At 35.5% G+C, this 20,834-nt stretch overlaps 1 protein-coding gene across 1 annotated transcript; it reads right to left on the reverse strand.

The window, feature by feature from the left end:
• Window positions 1–1,153: 1,153 nt before the first annotated feature.
• LOC128214012 (ankyrin repeat domain-containing protein 29-like) lies at window positions 1,154–16,825 on the reverse strand. Its single transcript, XM_052920167.1, has 9 exons — window positions 16,701–16,825; window positions 12,751–12,861; window positions 10,105–10,203; window positions 8,883–8,981; window positions 8,017–8,214; window positions 7,681–7,779; window positions 7,235–7,330; window positions 6,725–6,823; window positions 1,154–6,199 (listed from the first exon to the last, which is right to left on the reverse strand). Exons 1-9 carry the CDS (start codon window positions 16,710–16,712, stop codon window positions 6,089–6,091), a joined length of 924 nt encoding a protein of 307 aa, XP_052776127.1. The 5' UTR covers window positions 16,713–16,825; the 3' UTR covers window positions 1,154–6,088.
• Window positions 16,826–20,834: the final 4,009 nt, after the last annotated feature.

Genomic DNA, 20,834 nt, shown 5'->3' on the forward strand with positions numbered 1-20,834 from the left:
AAGTTTGTTCGTGGCTCATGGGGGCCTGTGTAAAGTTTGTTCGTGGCTAATGGAGGTCTGTGACAAGTTTGTTCGTGGCTCATGTAGGCCTGCGACAAGTTTGTTCGTGGTTCGTGGAGGCCTGTGACAAGTTTGTTCGTGGCTCATGGTGGCCTGTGACAAGTTTGTTCGTGGCTCATGGAGGCCTGTGACAAGTTTGTTCGTGGCTCATGGTGGCCTGTGACAAGTTTGTTCGTGGCTCATGGTGACCTGTGACAAGTTTGTTTGTGGCTCACGGAGGCCTGCGGCAAGTTTGTTCGTGGCTCATGGGGGCCTGCGGCAAGTTTGTTCGTGGCTCATCGAGGCCTGTGACAAGTTTGTTCGTGGTTCGTGGGGGCCTGTGACAAGTTTGTTCGTGGTTCGTGGAGGCCTGTGACAAGTTTGTTCGTGGCTCATGGAGGCCTGTGACAAGTTTGTTCGTGGCTCATGGAGGCCTGTGACAAGTTTGTTCGTGGCTCATGGAGGCCTGCGGCAAGTTTGTTCGTGGCTCATCGAGGCCTGTGACAAATTTGTTTGTGGCTCACAGAGGCCTACGACAAGTTCATTCTAGGCTCATGGAGGCCTGTGACAAGTTTGTTCGTGGCTCATAGAGAAGACTTTGTTCAAAACTCGTGGTGGCCTTTGAGAAATTTGTTCGTTGCTTACGACACAGGACCATTTTTGATCAGTACGATTTTATGCTCTAAAATGATCTTCACGACGATGTTTGGTCGCCATGTTAATATTTAACTTTTTAAATTTGTACTTTTAACCGGAGGAGGCACCAGGCATAAAAAGCTTGAATTTATTCCTAAAGAATGCTATTTAGTACACAAACTCTGTAAAGCATACGTGGGAGGGGGCAATTATTCCCCCTATGGTGCCGTACCAATCGAGTTGTGCCATCTCCTTCACTGTTCTATGCTGCCCACGCTAATGGAATGAAACCACTTAACTTCACATTTTGTTCAAAATTTGGATAATAAAACTGCCAAAGATTAGCAATGACAAGTGATGACTAGATCTATTTACGTACATTTTCTAAGCAAATTGGATCCTGCTGCATAATATGATTTCATCAGATTAAATGTTCTTAATCACAAAATTAAGAGTCAGAAATAAATGACAAACTCTGTATAAGTTTGATTTTATTCATTGCAAAATCTGTAATGAAAGTATGCATATCACAATTATTTGACACTTAAAGAATCAAACAGCAAAGTTGCATATAGACAAATACAACTAAATTGAGAAAACCACTGTCATTTCAACGTACATGTATAAAACGGTGCTTTCTGTTGTTGTTGTTTCTTCTTATAGCAAACATTTAGTTTTGGAAAGCAAATATTTTAGTTTGAAATAGGGCTTTGGAAGAAAGGCAGGCAGATGTTGTTTTGAGCATAGTTTTTGTATTGGAAATAATACCTTCAGTTTAAAAGCAACTAATTTCAGACACATAATTACTCATCAATAATTTGAAAACTCTAGCATATAAACCAAGAATTTTTGGAGACTGATTCATGCCTTTAAAAAGTACACTACCTTAATTTACTAAGAACCTCCTGTACTTTCATTGAGATATGATATATCTGTAAAGCGTTTTAATAATAATTGCTACACGAATTATGCTTACTTAAAAAAAGTATTGGACAAAACAAAATGTAAAAGAATAACGTACCTATACATTGACCTGGCACATAGAATACTTACTGTAAAATGAACAACTTAAAAGTTTCAGAAAAATCTTATATGAGGAATAAAATTTCTTTAAACATAGACAGGTGTAACGGAAATGACTTTGTAATATGAGTATTAATAGTCTACCATTTGCCAAAAATCAAAAGCTCCAAAATTAAATCAAGACATGAAAGTGGTAGCTTTAGATGGACCAGGGCAAACTGTGAGAAGTATATAATTGCGCTACTAACATTCCTAGCAGACAGGGTAGGCACACACAACTTCATAAGCCAAAGTCAAAAAGAAAATCAACAACCAAACAAACTGGCATTATCTACTATGTACTGGCAGAAACAAAATCTGATTACATGTCAATAACCTGGTGTTTATAAAAACAATAACTGTTAACAGGTGATTTCTAAGCTACTATAAATAATAAATATGCAATATTATAATCACAACTAATTCTACATAATATCAACTTATACTTCAGATTTCCGATAATATTGAGGTAAACACCAGAGAATATATCTAGGTAACAATAATTGAGATAATTGAGATTCCCCTGAAGGAATCAGAAAATCTACTAGAAACAAGCTTCTTTGAAATATTTTTATATAGTAAACCCAAACTATTAACAAAGTCAATATTTAAGAATTTATTTCATGCCTTTCGATGGTTCATACCCGGTAAACTCATCATTTGAGTTATTGGTTCACCAAAATAAAATTTCACTGCTTTGTTTTATTTTCGCCCATTTTTCAAACGTGAATGCACAGTGCTGGGGAGAAAAACCAATGACATCATTAAAATTGGTTGAGTTTTTCAAATTGGATATTATAAAAGTGATTTAAATTAATTAAAAGCATGAAATAAATAGAAAATTGTTTGTTTTAATGTAAGATTGCAATATATATCACCTCATGACACCAAAAGTAAATATAGCTTTTGGTGCTCAATGGATGAAATATATTATTATCTTGCACTGAAACAATTATCCTCAATATGAATATTTTCTTTCTTGAAAGAATACCTCATAGTCAAAACAGGAATAAATATTTAATCTTATTTTTTTTTTAAACAATAATATAGACAAGTTTCACTGTAAAAGCTTGACCTTGATTATGAGATGCATCTTAAAAATGTATCATATTTTTCAATCTCCTACTCAGTTATCACCCTTGACAAGCAGAGATCAACTCTGCAACCACATATATAAATTGTTGGATTTCAGCAATCCAGTTTTATAAGTTTTTTTTGAGAAAAAATAATTCTACACACATATTTATGCAATATTGTTTTCAAGTTCCATTAAATAACGATGTTTTTATCTTTACAAAAAAAATGAAGTGAAATAAAATATTAACTTTTTGAATGGCATCATGTGATTTGATCACCATCACATGAAACGAGTTGTGGCAGTGTTTACTGTACAGCAAAGGGACGTAACCTCTGTGTGGAGTTTGACAGTTTTAGTTAATAACACAATGACAGATGCGATATTGCCTACAGTAGTCTCTGTTTGGAGTATTTACAGAACACAGTGATACTGACCTTCAAATAATAGGCAAGAACAAATCACAATAAGCACAAAATCATAAAGTGTTTACCATGTTGACGCTACAAACTAAACACACATTAAAGCATGGCTGATCAACATGTATCAAAAAGCAAACAAATAACCAAGATAAGCAAATCATAACATTCTGGACATTTTGGTGTCTGCGTTCCTTTGAAAATTCCGGTAGATAGCACTGCCGCTATAAGATGCTCACACAGCATCAACTATGAAGGGACCCCAATATATTCCTTCTATGGAAGACAGTTTTATAATCAATGCATTTTTCTGTTTTATGTCATCATTCACAGAGTACAATTACTGGTTATGTTTAAGTTCCTAATTATCTTCATGAATGATTCAAAACTCAAAATATCAAAACTGTTTATAAGAATATTTAGTAAATGGCAACTGGTCAATATCTTAAGTCTAATATTAAACTTTTGTTTTCCCTATTCTGACTGTTAAAGAAATTAAACCTCTAAAAATATTCTTTGTGATAACAACATTCCATACAATTCTGGTAAATGCATTGAATAAACTTCAAGACACACTTACAACATCGTCAATCAATATTGCTACAACACTAAGTCATCAAGAATGACAAGTCAGAAACAACATGTACAGCTTGGGTGATATGTGCGTAGACTGAAGCAGCAGAAAATGAAGGGCTACTGTATGGCACAATACTTCAGTGACAGTCATTCAAAAAAATACCATAGAATTGCAAAAGGATGAAAAATGCTCGCCTGTTTTTCTTGGTGAACCAATGGACATATCTCATGAACTGTATAAAAGCATGACACATGTAAATATTTTGAATCTCTTTTGAGTAATGCCCAAGGTTCAAGTGTTTGTACAATAATTCCAAATCTGCCTCGGCAGCCAACATCACTCCCAACGCCAAAGCAATGACAATACCTCTATAGCTTCGTACACCCAAACAACATTATACTTTATTAACAAAGATGTACAGAATACCCAGCACCATCATAAATCATAAATGCTTATCATATTTGTTTAACTTATTAGTTATTTTTGTTAGTCCTGTCTTCATTAGATCTACATCTACAAATATAATACATATATGCATTTTTGTAAACAATTAAAAATACAATGTGTATGAAACACAAGCTAACATCTGAGGACAAGCAAAACAGAAATGTAGATAAACAGCATCATACTTTAAAGCTACAACAACAAGGTTTTACAAGTATCACAGCAATAACGATGTAAACCATCTATTGTAAGGTCATTCATATATGCATTAACAGGAACATACAAGAACCAACCAAGATAAAAGAAACAAAACATTAAGTTATCAGTAACATTCAAATAACTAAGTATGTCATTCAAGTTCTACAATCGAGAAAAATGTATGTTTCTTAACTTTTCATATTATTATTCAACATTCAAGACAGAAAATAAAAACATGAGCCTAAAGTTATCATATGTACACTACATATACATGTACACATAGACACATGTAATCTATTGGAGGGTTTATTTCAAAATAGCTTTCTGAGAAATAACTATTTCACAGAATGTAAGTGGAGAAATGTTGAGTATTGAGTATTTTAACTCAGATGAATTGCATTAACATCAAAGGTTAATATAACTATGGAATCATCTATGGCGGTGGTCGAAATTACAAATCCTGAAAATTGGGTTGGCAAATATAATGGATTCCAGCCCGAAGTAGGGTTTAAAAATTGAAAATTATTTTCAAGGCAATATACACATTTGAAGTTACTTCATATTTATTTCAATGCACATACCTAGCAAAAGCAAACTACAAATATACAGCAATCTGAAGTTAATCAGGATCAAAAACTCTATCCCTATTTCAGGATAAAAATTCTGTACCTATATTTTTTCTAGGCTTTACCTACTCATAATGCTTTCTTTTAATTTTTTTACAATAGTATTACAGTTGGAAGAGAGAACACACATAAATAAGCATCACTTATAATCCACTTATGCTAATATTGACAATCCAGCCATTCATGCCAACATTGACAATCAAGTCAATCATGCCAATATTGACAATTAAGCCATTCATGCCAACATTGACAATTAAGCCATTCATGCCAATATTGACAATTAAGTCATTCATGCCAATATTGACAATTAAGCCATTCATGCCAATATTGACAATTAAGCCATTCATGCCAACATTGACAATTAAGCCATTCATGCCATTATTGACAATTAAGCCATTCATGCCAATATTGACAATTAAGCCATTCATGCCAATATTGACAATTAAGCCATTCATGCCAACATTGACAATTAAGCCATTCGTGCCATTATTGACAATCAAGCCATTCATGCCAATATTGACAATAAAGCCAATATTGATGATTAAGCCACTTGTGCTAATATATACAATCAAGCCAGTATCAGTGATAAAGCCACTTAACCAATATTAACAATAAAGCCAATATTGGCAATCAAGCCACTTGTGCTAATACTTGCAATCAAGTTATCGACAATCATGGCCAAACTACAGTTTTGATTGTTACGTTATTAGCAATATGAAAAATATTCTAAATTTCAAGACCTAGAAAATGAAAATACAAAGATAAAAACAATGTAATAGCTGTTTACTGAACACATAATTAAAATAAAGCAGTTTTTCAAGTAACTTCATGTTCTGGTTTCCTCGTCATATTATAAATATTTTTTTCATAACTTACAACATACACATGGAGTAGCCACATTTGCACATGATTATGAAAAGGTATTCTTGGCACGAAGTTCTGCCTCTCTGGGCACACTTGTCCATAAGGTGATGAACACAACTGACATAAACCTGGCCACATCTACACATTCTCAGGAATGCCCATCTGTTTTCCCATTTGTCATTGGTGTGTAGCTCTCTATGTATTTGGCGATATAGTCATAGCCGGCCTCCCGAGCTAGCTCCGAAGCAGTCTGCCCTTCCTAGTGAAAGCGAAATGAAACTATTAATATTTCTGTAGCTTACAAAACATCTATAGAGCATCCTAAAAGCTTCAAAACGATGTTCGAAAGTTTTAATACTTTCATGCTTTATATAGAGATTGTATAATTAAACTGGAAACAGCATTCACATGGTATGAAAAAGTCTGTAAGCTTCACACGCTGAAGATATTTTGTTTTATTTCAAATCTAGTCGCAAAAGTATGCAAAAGAAATAGTATGTTTGTCTTCAAATTGAATTGCTTTTGTATAGGAGACTTATTATTCTTAAAATATACTTTAAAGGTATGAAATAAAAGAAATTATATGTTTGTCGTTTCATATGTGAGACTGTATAATTTTCCCCGTACATTTTTGGTATGCGTGTTTCAGGGCACACCACAGGAACATACCTACAAAGAACACTTGAGCAAACTTAAGTTTTGGGTAAATTATTTTACATAATATTTCTGGCCTTAGCTAATGCATTTCAGTAATTTTACATTTGTGGATTTCAAATTGCCAAACCTTATTTTTGACAGTTTTGTCAGCTCCATACGACATGAGAAGCCTGGTGATTTTCATGTGTCCAAACAAGGCAGCTGCATGTAAAGCTGTCTCCCCATTCTGTAGAGAGGGAAAAGTAAGAGTTGGTCTCTGGAGGTTGGTACCATTTGAATATATTATGAACACAGAGATTAGATACACAACTTCTATTGATAAAGAATAAAAAACGAGAGCACCTCACAGGGACAATAACACTCATGTTTACGCCGAGTTATGTGACTTGCTACACTCAGGGTAGTTGTCATAGTGGTCATGTGAATCAAATTTCATGACCATGGTCTACAGCCATAACAAAACATTCACTTTTAAAAAAAAAAAATATCAAGGATAACTGTTTGTTACATTGTAAGATTACAATTGATCATATGCTTTCTGGTTTGAATTATATGCACAGTTGATTCTAAGCAATCATTCTGATCAAGTAAGTGCAGCATGCAGTCAATCTAGTTCCTACAACAAGTATGTTCCCACCTTCAAGAGTCCTGTCGATGCTCCATGTTTCAACAGTTCTTCTGCGACCTCTAAATGTCCTTTGTGGCTTGCTTTGAACAGAGGTGATGCCCCATCCTACAATCAACACTCACATTGTTTGGGAAAGTCCGACAGGTAGCAAGAAAAGAGGCAAACCAATGGAATAAATTGTACAGCAGAACCCTTACTGTCACAAGACTTCAGTACAATAAAGTCATGAATTTCAAATTGTCTTAATTGTTATATTTCATTCTTAAAATGAAAAATCATGATTTATTTATAGATATCTTTTTAAACAAACATACATTTCCATTACAAGTATTGCTCAAAAACTGATAGTAACATGTAAATTAAGGTCGAACAATGTCTTTCATGTTTGGAAATTCATCATTAAGAAAATGATAATCTTTAGGAGTAAATGACGAAGAAAAAACTTGTTGACTTGCCTCTCTCACAGTGTCAACGTTGGCACCATTGTTGAGTAGTTCTCGCACAATGTTCAGGTGTCCCATCTGTGAGGCGATCCACAGGGGTGTGGCATTGTCCTGAAAACAACCACATATATGCAACTTAATATGATTACATTTTACAAAATATCCATTAATCTTAGTGGTAAACACTTTTGTTACATATAATACTTATTGATAAAATGCTTAACAAATATATTTTATTACAAAAAATCAACAGCATCTTTTTTTTAAATTATAGAAAACTCGCTTAATAAAACCGCATTAATGCTATATCCTTTTATTTGTTTTGTTTTTTATCTCCTTTCAACACACTTTTCTTTTGACGTCGATCTCAGCACCCTGCTTGATTAAGAAAGAGAGGAGGTGGTTGTGTCCATTCTGTGCGGTAATAAAAAGGGGCGTGGCACCATCCACCATCTGGTTGTGGATGTCCGCCCCACGCTCCAGCAACTCCTTCACAACCTCCAGGTGGTTACACTGACATGCCACAAACAGGGGTGTGCCCCCATCCTGGTGAAAAATACACCATATTGTTTACATGTACATTTAAGTAGTCATAAATTATGACATGCAGCTCGCTTACACAGCATTCCTCTATTCTCCAGGATTTAACTGTGTCTTATTTTCTTATAAATATATATACAGGGATGTGATTCACCTGGCAGCTATAGGTCTGAAACTAATATGGTAAGGGGTTTGGGGGGGGGTGGATGCACGGTGCAACCCCACTTTTTTAATGAACTCAATTTCTTTTTTAATGGAGACCTCAGATCTACAGAAAACTGCAGACAAATCACATCCCTGATATAAGCTAGGAAGTCATATCATTATGACAGGCTTTCAAACCCTATAAGGCCTAACTTAATAGTTTGCTTGGCTTAACTAACACACAAAAAATACCCGCGACCAAAATATTTTTTGTAAATGTGGCTTGTTCAAGGTCAAACTATTTATTAATTAATGTTAGGTAATAAACAAATACAGTTTAAAATTTTCTTACAAACATAAACATTGTTTTAGGTTTCATTTCATACAACACAATATGGGAACTACAGTATTGCTGTTTTGAAAAAAAGCGCATGTCTCCCCAATTGTGTAACAACAATATGTCTCTCCCGGAAGGGTGGAGACATAATAAGTTTGCTTCATTCATTGAAGAAGACTACTGATTTACTCACATAGCTAGGTATGTCTACAGGGACGGTATTGTCCAATAGCAGGCGTACAATGTCCAGAAACCCGCCCTGGGAAGCGAAGAACAAGGCACACGTCCCAGTCTGCATTCAAATGTGAATAGTTCATATAAGATAATGTTTCATCTTAGAATGTACGGTATATGTACAAAGTGACATAACTCAGCATGTGAGATGTTAATCATTTTTCTATGCCTACAAAGCTTGAGGTCATTGTGCACACTCTTATCAAGGTATGTATAAAAGACAATATGTTCTACCTTGCCTGGCTTCTTAAATTTTGAAATCTAAATAGGGCGCAATGACACCCCCCCCCCCCCCCCTTTAAAAAAAGAAAATAATAACAGGCCCAAAGATTGGATTTCAGAAATGACTGAAGAATTCTGTCACATTTTTTTGCGATATAATTTGTAAATGGTGCTTATCAGCCATCATAGTCGTTTAACCTGGCATTTATACAAACTTAATTCTAAATGAGATTCTGCTGGGGATAGCTGACAGACGATAAAATTATTGTATTGGTCACGAAAAAGAGGGTCTTACACTATAGTGTACTGCATATGACTCACAATATTTTCTTAAAATGACGTTAGCGGCACACTCAGCTATCTTCATGATATTGATTCAGTCTCTGCAGTTAATCAAGCATGTCGATGCTGATATGATAAACGAGTAACTAGGGCATGACTGGGTTAATTAATTTGTAATTTTTTGGCTTTCGTGGAGTAAAATAATCCTTTAATGATTATGGCTCTTTGTAGCTAGAGTAACAAATGTTTACATGACAAAAAGACGGCCAAGTGGAAAGACAGCGAAGTGGACCTCCCTTTGATGTAATAAAGCTGTTAATTAACACAGAGTGAAATTATTCCAAAAGTCCCCTGTATATTTGGGGATGTGTGAATGACAAACAATGTTTTACATTTTTTACTGACTTGACCATTTTGAACCGAAATTATAACTAAAACAACATATTAGAAACAATTTACAAGCAATTTTCTGTTACCGGGTACTAAAAATGGTTAGGCATGGTCAAAATTGTTCCAGATTGGCAAACTGTCGGTGTTTAGAAGCCCTGCTACCATGCAAATTTATCAACTTGTCCAAGTTCAACAAGGGATGTATCTTGATTTATTTCAATGAAATATAACCTTATCCTTGAAAGCCCCCCCCCCCATCCACTCTGTGCAAGTTGAGCCTCACTTACCAGCCTCCTGGCTCCCCCGTCAGCCCCATTCTTCAGCAGTTCCTTGACACACTCAATGTGGTTGTTTGCGGCTGCCAGGATCAGAGGTGTGGTTCCTTCCTGAGACCAGAAAATCTTTCAGTAAAGGGTTGTTTCATATGTTTTTGTTTGTTTATGAATGCTTGGGCTTCATATCACAAATCTATTAAGTGTGCTAGTGCTTCTTTGGAAATTTGCATTATCACGCCTCACCAATCATTGCAAGAAAAAAAGGAAGTGAACCTTACCATGTATATATTCAAATTTTTCCTATATTTACTTTGAACTGTTTGCAATGTACATGTTAGTATTTTAACAAGTATTTAAAAAAATTGTGCAACTTCTAGGACAGAAATTTGTTTTCAGAGTTTTATGTTCATGAAAAAGATAAGCAGCTATTTGAGACACAATTTACCATAGTATTTCTTCTATAAGAATATATTAAGAAACAAACTGAACTTTTTTCGGCTGTTTCTGGCAAGCTACAAACTTTGTCCTAGCAGTCAAAATGAGCCTTGCTGAAGGTGAAAACTACTTCAGCTTCTCCAAGCAAGTGATTACCACATCCTTTTATTCTTCATTGCCAGAGGTAAAAAAATTTCCAACTGCTCTTGGCAAGATACTTACATTGTCCTTGCAGTCTACATAGACCTTGCCAGAGTCAAACCTTTTCCATGCAGTCTACATAGACCTTGCTAGAGTCAAACCTTGTCCATGCAGGCTACATAGACCTTGCCAGAGTCAAACCTTGTCCTTGCAGGCTACATAGACCTTGCCAGAGTCAAACCGTGTCCATGCAGTCTACATAGACCTTGCTAGAGTCAAACCTTGTCCATGCAGGCTACATAGACCTTGCTAGAGTCTAACATTGTCCATGCAGGCTACATAGACCTTGCCAGAGTCAAACCGTGTCCTTGCAGTCTACATAGACCTTGCTAGAGTCAAACCTTGTCCATGCAGGCTACATAGACCTTGCCAGAGTCAAACCTTGTCCTTGCAGGCTACATAGACATTGCCAGAGTCAAACCTTTTCCATGCAGTCTACATAGACCTTGCTAGAGTCAAACCGTGTCCATGCAGGCTACATAGACCTTGCCAGAGTCAAACCGTGTCCATGCAGGCTACATAGACCTTGCCAGAGTCAAACCGTGTCCTTGCAGTCTACATAGACCTTGCCAGAGTCAAACCGTGTCCTTGCAGTCTACATAGACCTTGCCAGAGTCAAACCTTGTCCATGCAGGCTACATAGACCTTGCCAGAGTCAAACCTTGTCCTTGCAGGCTACATAGACCTTGCCAGAGTCAAACCTTGTCCTTGCAGTCTACATAGACCTTGCCAGAGTCAAACCTTTTCCATGCAGGCTACATAGACCTTGCCAGAGTCAAACCGTACTTGCAGGCTACATAGACCTTGCCAGAGTCAAACCGTGTCCTTGCAGTCTACATAGACCTTGCCAGAGTCAAACCGTGTCCTTGCAGTCTACATAGACCTTGCCAGAGTCAAACCGTGTCCTTGCAGTCTACATAGACCTTGCTAGAGTCAAACTGTGTCCTTGCAGTCTACACAGACCTTGCTAGAGTCAAACCGTGTCCTTGCAGTCTACACAGACCTTGCTAGAGTCAAACCGTGTCCTTGCAGTCTACACAGACCTTGCTAGAGTCAAACCGTGTCCTTGCAGTCTACACAGACCTTGCCAGAGTCAAACCGTGTCCTTGCAGTCTACACAGACCTTGCCAGAGTCAAACCGTGTCCTTGCAGTCTACACAGACCTTGCCAGAGTCAAACCGTGTCCTTGCAGTCTACACAGACCTTGCCAGAGTCAAACCGTGTCCTTGCAGTCTACACAGACCTTGCCAGAGTCAAACCGTGTCCTTGCAGTCTACACAGACCTTGCTAGAGTCAAACTCTTTCCTTGCAGTCTACATAGACCTTGCTAGAGTCAAACCTTGTCCTTGCAGTCTACACAGACCTTGCCAGAGTCAAACCTTGTCCTTGCAGTCTACACAGACCTTGCCAGAGTCAAACCGTGTCCTTGCAGTCTACACAGACCTTGCCAGAGTCAAACCGTGTACTTGCAGTCTACACAGACCTTGCCAGAGTCAAACCGTGTCCTTGCAGTCTACATAGACCTTGCCAGAGTCAAACCGTGTCCTTGCAGTCTACACAGACCTTGCCAGAGTCAAACCGTGTCCTTGCAGTCTACACAGACCTTGCCAGAGTCAAACCGTGTCCTTGCAGTCTACACAGACCTTGCCAGAGTCAAACCGTGTCCTTGCAGTCTACACAGACCTTGCCAGAGTCAAACCGTGTCCTTGCAGTCTACACAGACCTTGCCAGAGTCAAACCGTGTCCTTGCAGTCTACACAGACCTTGCCAGAGTCAAACCGTGTCTTTGCAGTCTACACAGACCTTGCCAGAGTCAAGCAATTCCTCTAGCTGCTCCTGTAGTGTTTTAGCCAGGAATTAAAAAGGGCAGGGTGGGCCAAAAAAAGGGCAGGGTGGGCCGCCCTTCCATTCCGCTTTAGCTTAAACACTACTCCTGGTAAATTACAAACCTTGTCCTTGCAGTCAAGAAGGACCTTGCCAAAGTAAAGCACTTTCTTCAGCAGCTTCTGGCAAGTAACAAACCTTGTCTTTGCAGTCAACATGGACCTTGCCAGAGTCAAGCACTTTCTTTAATTGTTCCATGTTTCCCTGCAAGGCTGCCAGGTGGAGCTGCTGATCTGATGGTGTCTCCTTCTGCAAGAATGTAAAGAGGATATGTAGTCTCAGAGATATAGTATATGTATAATATGTCATGGATGAGGCCGATTAAGGTCCATTATGGCAACTGATAATTTCTCCAAGTTGAATTACAACAACTATTTAAAAAAAAATCATTTTAAGTTTAAGTCTGATGCAACTTCATTTGTTTAAAGTCATAAAATATAATCCTTTTAAATGAGAATGAGGCATATGAAATATGTTAAAAAAGCAGATAAATATCTTAAGCAGGAAACTAAACAGGAATTAATGCATGACCTAAATTTTCATAACAATATCCCAATCAAATTCAGTATTATGTATTGTAAACCATACATTATTGTTTTTTTCTCTTCACCATTGTTGGAATGGGGCCTGGGTGTTTCCAAAAGGAATACCAATAATTGGGATTCAGAAATTCTAATTTTGCCTCGAAATGAACAAGAATTTTTAAAAAATAGACAGACATGATTCAACAATGTTTCTTTTTTTAACTCTTATATACAGGAACTGTCAGGAGTCAAAATTTATTTCATAAAATTATAATGGAGGGATTTTTTTTCAAAAATGTTTAAGCATAAAGAATGACTGGCTGAGTTTTAACCCCAAATTGGTGAGAAATAGCACACTGTCTTACTTCTAGTTACCAGATTATACAGACATAAACACTATACTCATCAAGATAAAGGCATGCATGGGCATTTCACTCTGCACACCATTGAAGTATTTAGCTTTTTTATGTCTCCTGAACAATTCACCATGCAGGGAAGACTAATAATGAAATTAATCAAACAAAAATATACTTTTTGCTATAACCTTAACCAGGGACATAAAAGAAGTCAATGTAGAATTTATTTAGAAATAAAATGATTTCATATTCACCAGAAAATACTGAAAAGATGGGCAAACTTAAGAACTGAAACAAACATCTGGACAGGTAGAAAACAAAATTGCCCTCCACTTGTAGTACTAAATCTGTCTTATCAATGAACCATCAGATAAGAAGTAAAACAAACAATCCCATAATTTAAAACAAACAATCCCATAATTAATGTCATTTCACCATGTGATTTACCTCTCCTGTCAAAGATTCTAATAAACTGCTAAAAATCTGAAAAGTTTAAATTGTATAATTTATGGACAATGTACCAATAACAACTTTGTCAAGAAATTAATATCAAACCTGAATCTCAGAATTAAATTTGTACACCACAACCTAGACTACACCACAGCATAGACTACACCACAACCTAGACTACATCACAATCTAGACTACACCACAACCACCTAGACTACACCACAACCTAGACTACAACTCAACCTAGTGTACACCACAACCAAGACTACACCACAACCTAGACTACACCACAACTACACCACAACATAGACTACACCACAACCTAGACTACACCACAACCTAGACTTCACCACAACATAGACTACACCACAACATAGACTACACCACAACCTAGACTACATTGGAATATAGAACATGATTGGAAGAAGTTTATCATTCACTGAATTTAATTTACGAAAGTCATGCACTATCTTATAAGAATTACAGCCTAGTCAAGCAGCCAACCCAATGTCTTAGCCTACTAGAATTGTAACATTATTAGTATTCAAATGTACAGTTACAACTCCACATGACATGATGCCTATAATTTGCTTAGTTGCCTACCCAATGGTAAGTGCAGGTGAAGCTATTATACATCCTGTTCTATAAACAGGCGTATAAAAAGATACGGATACCTTAGCATCATACCAACTAGATAAATTGTGACAATCAGTAAAGCCTTAAATATTGCTTTTCTTCTAGATGCATGCCAATTTTTTTTTGTCAGCAACACCAGTAATTAATTTGTATCACACTACAATACTCGATGAAGCAGAACAGAATAATGTACCAGGGGTGACGTTGAAAAAACTAGGTTCAAACTTACTCACTGACTCAGTAGGTCTTGACTTTTTTAAAAAGTTCTTACCTGATAATGCCTCAAACATCAATGCAACAACTCTTTCATTATAAAACTAGTCTATTTATGAAAAAAATTATAAGAACATGATATAAATCACTTTAGATGGCACAATGTGACATGAAAGTGAGGTGTTGTGTTGTAGGTGCAACTGGAGTAAATGGAGGAAGCCACTTGTTTGGCTTGGTGACGACACACCTAACTCACATACGCCCAGGCTGGATATGAAACCTGGGACGCTTTAATTCGAAGTGAGAGTGCTTACTCCACAACATGTAATATAAACAACAGATAAACCTTAAATGGCCTTTAATTGGTTGGAAAGCAACATCCTTGCAAAGTTTGTAAAATGTTGAAAAATTACCATTTTCTTGAAATGTCATTTTTTTTAAATATCCAATAAATAATAAAAGCAAAATATCTAAGGGCCCAATGTGATGTGATGCAGCTGATATAACCTACAAAATACTCCCTGTGGAACTTCCACTTTTCATTTAACTTGGCAGATTTTCAGCATAGCCGACTAGAAGTGTAATTTTACGCTTTCCCTTTCCTTGGCGTTTACACTCTCTCACACTCCGCTGCCAATCAGTGGACCGGAGAATAACCATCACCGCTTAAAACTCAGGAGGTGTTTACACCCCTAACCTCCAATGAAATCGTTGAATCTCCTAGTATATAATAGTGTTTAATTTATTGGAATACTTTTCTCTCACTGAGTTGTTTCAACTGGTTTAAGACTCACATGCATATAATACCACTGGTAATCCTTTAAAGACGCACAGTAAAGTGATTTCCATTTTTATTTAAATGCATTTTTATACTTAACTCAATTGTCTTTAAATGCCAATCTTTAAGTAATGTAAACTTACATTTATTTCAATGAATATTCAAATGACTCTTAACCTTTTTAAAGCAGCACTCTCACAGATGTGAATGTTTTGACAACTTTTTTATTTTTTGTCTTGGAATGAGCCAATTTATGCGGAAATGCATGGACATAGTGATATAAGACTACTGACAAAAAATCAGATCGCAGAATTTCATATTTAAGTTTAAAAAATGATGTTTTATGCATTTTTCTTATACTGCTAGTAACACTTTTAGTCATAAAACATTAATTTTCGAATGAAAATATGAAAATCTGCAATCTGATCTTTTGTCAGCAGTCTTATATCACTGGTTTGCTGGTATTTACGCACAAATTGTGTCTTCACAATTACTCAGTTCTCAAAACCTTTATTACTACAATCCAATTAAGTTCTTAACAACTTACACGGTAAGAGTATGAGGTACATGTAACAACGATAAAAATCAAACACCAGGCAATTCAAAAATAAAAAGCTGAACGATATATAAATGAATTTTTATGGAATATGTTTTCTTCCTTTTATAGAAACAAAGGCTAGAAAGATCAACTAACTTTAATAAATGAAATAACTTCAAATGTAATCATTTAATTTCATCAGTAGCAATGCATTAAACGCAGCATTCCGCTTTGAGGTCAATAAATCAACACAATCCAGCAATCACAGGGCCTACCATTTATAAACCCTCTGCAGAAAAGGAGCAACCCAGTGAAACTCGGCGGAGTTCAGTGCAGAAAATAAGTTTCTTGGCAGAAGTCAGCGTTTTACTTGTAAAACCCTCAGAGTTACCAAGGAAAGTGGAAGTTCCGCCAGGAGTGGTCTGTAGGGACGACTTCTCTGCGTTTGGCACGACCTTGTACTGTTACTGGTAGGAGTTAACAATTTTAATAAAACAAGAAGAGCGAGTCGATACGACTTCTACTGTTACCACTGGGAGGACTCACTGAGAAGACAAGATAATTTGCCAAGTTGGATAAAATGAAGAAGTTACCTTCAACGACATATTAAGCTGGCAGTATGGTTTAATAAGTACTAGAGTATTTTAATATAGGGAAAATGACAGTTTCTTCCAAAAATGGACTGCAACAAGACAAACCGGAAGAACATGAAACTGTCAAATCCTAACCGAAGTATAATTATATTGTGCAAAAGAAAAGGTTAAATACAACTGTTAAATTAAGTAGCACGTATCATTCCAATCGGAACTCCTCGGCTAGTATCAAGATATGATCTATCTCGAAGCTTGCCGGAGATGGCCGAGTTGTTACGATTGGTATCATTCGGATCTCCTCGCCCATTTTTCTCAAAAACAACCTCGGATGTTTTTGGACGGTTTACATCCTCAGAAATCGATATGTTTAAGTCCGCTGCAAGTTGATCGCATAGTAATTTAATTTAGCAGTTAAACTTAATGCCTTAACTCTTGTTTAATCTTAATTATGTTTGCAATTATACACTTCACTGGCAATCAATTTAAACCGTTAGATTTATACTGTAAATACAAGCTAAAACACTACATTTAATTAATGATATAATAAAAAAAATCGAACTACTTTTACTTTCTTGTCCGAATTTGTTTTGTAATATAGTTAATCTATGTGTGCACGATTTTTTTACATTGCTTTCCGACGTTCATAATCCAGTGAGCCTTGATCTCATATTTTGTTGTAAACAAACAATTAGTAATGAACGTAATGGTTCCCAAATGCATAATGCGAAGTTATGGGATAATACCAAACCGAACGATTTTGTTAGTAACATAAAAAAAAAATGATATGCAATATTATACATAATTTAGACCATTTGCAAGAGCAAAATATTGTTAACAGTGAGAATATTGATAATGTTGTAAATAAAATTGTACAGGTTTTTCACGACAGTGCCAAAACGTCTTTCGGTCCGACCAACTTATCTAGACAGAATATAACTCAAAACAAAGGTAAAAATAAAATTTGGTTTAATAACGAATGTAAAAGCGCAAGAAAGAATTTCCATAGAGCAAAGTTTTTGTATAAACTTCGCAGGGATCCCCACCATAAACAAAGTTTTAATATTGCAAGTAAACACTATAAGAAAATATTAAACACAAACTATAAAAAACAACAAAGACTATACTCTTCTAAGTTAAAACATTTCAGCAAATCTGACCCTAAAAGCTTTTGGAAATATTAAACGCTCGAAAGCCTAACAACTGTTCTGAATCACGTAATGTAATGTTTGAATTTTTTTTAAATGTCAACTCGGGCTATATAACTGAAAATCATGCTGATATCACTACGGATACAAATACGTTTGATATTAAAGCAGATGTAGATAACCACATGCTAGATAGCGAAATAACACTTGAAGAAATTGAAAGTGCTGTTAGAAATTAAAAAAAAAATAACAAGGCATCTGGCGATGATAAAATAATAAATGAATACCTGAAATATTCTTTTGATATTACGAAGATTGTGTATCTTAAGCTATTTAATATTGTCTTTAAAACTGCAACTATACCCGAAAATTGGACAACTGGTGTTATTAACCCAGTGTATAAAAATAAGGGTAATATTTGTGCTCCCTCTAATTATCGCCCAATAACACTGCCTAGTTGCTTTGGTAAGCTATTTACTACAGTTTTCAATAATAGATTATTGAAATTCATTGAAAAGTACGATATGTTAAGCGAATTTCAAACTGGTTTTAGACCAGCACATTCAACAGTCGATAACATGTTTGTTTTAAATATGCTTATAGAACACATGACTGTACACATCTCGCAAGAAATTGTTCTGTGCCTTTATTGACTTAGGTGCCTTTGATTTTATTAATAGAAACATGCTATGGTTTAAACTACATGGACATAAGATACAAGGAAACGTTTTAAATGTTATTAGGAACATGTACGAACAAGCAAAAAGCTGTGTAAAAGTAAATGGAACAAAGTCGAACTATTCCCCTTGCTGTGTTGGAGTCCGGCAAGGAGAAAGTTTATCTCCTTTACTGTTTTCATTCTTTGTAAATGATTTGCATCAATATTTTCTAAGTAGCTTGGTTGTAAATGGTATTGTTATTAATAAACATGGACATGATTACAGGTTAATTGATTTTTTAAAGTTATTTGTACTCCTTTATGCGGACGATACTGTTATATTGTCTGAATCTGCCATGGATTTACAGAATGCACTATACCTGTATGAGAACTATTTTTTACAGTGGAATTTAACTGTACATACCTCAAAAACTAAGGTTGTCATTTTCTCCAGAGGCTGACTAAACCACCATACGTTTTCTTTATGTAATGATACAATAGATGTTGTTACGGAATATAAATATTTAGGCGTTATTTTTGCTAAAAGTGGCTCGTTTTGTAAAACAAAGGACTATATTGCAAAACACAACAAAGGCAATGTTCTGTTTGCTTAAAAAGTCAAAATATTTATGTTTATCTATTGATTTACAAATAGATTTGTACAACAAAATTATTAAACCTATATTACTTTACGGTTGTGAATGTTGGGGTTTTGGTAACAATTACATAATCGAAAAGGTTCAATTGAAATTTCTAAAATATATACTAAATGTTAACAGTAGTACTCCCACATGTATGATATATGGTGAAACGGGTGTTAAGCCTTTGCAAATATATATAGATTCACGTTTGGTCAATTATTGGTCTAACTTGATCGTTCCATCTTGTTATAAACTCTCAATCTCAGTATACAACGTCACATTGAGTAAATTCCTGTATTCTGCCAATGTTAGAGCTAATGACTTCAAATGGATTAAACATGTTAAGAATGTCTTCATCAAATGTGGTCTTATAAATGTAAAAAAAAATGATTACAAAAGATTGTTAAGCACAAACTGTCTGATTTGTTTTTAAACGAATGGTACACTACTGTGAACTCTTCAAGTAAATGTGTAAATTATAGATTGTTTAAAGAACGTTATGAATGTAAAAACTATCTTGTTAAAACAACGCCAAAATTATTGAGCTTTGTTATAAGATTGAGAACAAGAAACAATCATTTTCCAGTTGAAGTAGGTAGTTGGCGGAATATAAACATAAATGACAGAAATTGCCACCTTTGTGATTCTAATCGTATTGGTGATGAATTTCATTATTTGTTAGAGTGTAGTTATTTCATTAACGAAAGACGACGTTTCATTGATAACTTTAATTTTAGAACCCCGAATATATTGTCATTTAAACGTGTTATGAAATTAAACCCAGAATGTATTATGTTTTCAAAGTTGTGTAAATTTATGAAATGTATCATTAAAAAAGTTAATTTCAGAATATAATGCAATCCTCTTTATACCATGATGTTAATTATTATAATTATTATGGTTGAAGTTCATTTTTCAAAGCCTCTTTATGTGTAACTGTATAATATGTTCATTGCAATTCTCATTTTGTCATGCATGTATGACATGAGTTTACTGAATAAACTTGAAACCGATGTACAGGTGTGGCATGAAATTCCTAAGACCCGTAAAATGTGTCATACTTACCAAAGCGCACATATATACATGTGAATCGGAGGATATGTGATAATGTTCACACCGGAATTCTTATTGATATTATGTTTATTAGTATTTAATTTTGTGAGGAACTTAATAAACTTACCATGGTGTTTTAAACACAATACAATACTACATTGGTATTAAACCTTATCAAGTTATGACACATGGTAATAAAATAGCAACCATGGCTCTTACCTGGAACTATATAGGGGCCAATTATATCATATCTGTTTTAACTAACGCATTTACACTGAATAGCATTGTACCACATGAATACCAAGTTATGCACCAGTCAACTGAAACCACGCCCGCGTTTTTTACCTTCGAGGTGGCCGCGCAGTGCCTAGTGAATGCCGTGTTTTTTTTTTTTAAATATAATAGCCATGGATATTTGTCCTATTGCACCATGTGATGGTAAATGAAAATTACTGAACTTTATTGACTTATAAAGTTTGGTTATAATTTAAGGGCCCTGGGGTGTTTCAACACATACCTCAATTTCCGTTCACTCAATGGAATTCATATTTTGCACATTTTCTCACGGCCAACACAAACTAAGGTTACTTCATATTTACCATAAATATATTAAACAATTATTGCCCTTGATTGGCTT

The sequence above is a fragment of the Mya arenaria genome, chromosome 13 (genome assembly GCF_026914265.1).
Source record: "Mya arenaria isolate MELC-2E11 chromosome 13, ASM2691426v1".
In the NCBI taxonomy this organism is placed as follows: domain Eukaryota; kingdom Metazoa; phylum Mollusca; class Bivalvia; order Myida; family Myidae; genus Mya; species Mya arenaria.

Bases quoted from the DNA above. Each gene is read 5' to 3' on its own strand.
- LOC128214012 (XM_052920167.1), bottom strand. The intron at 7,780-8,016 runs GTGTGTTGAAAG...GGTTGTTTTCAG, and splicing joins AGATCGACGTCAAAAGAAAA to GACAATGCCACACCCCTGTG. The intron at 6,200-6,724 runs GTTTGGCAATTT...CGCTTTCACTAG, and splicing joins ACAAAACTGTCAAAAATAAG to GAAGGGCAGACTGCTTCGGA.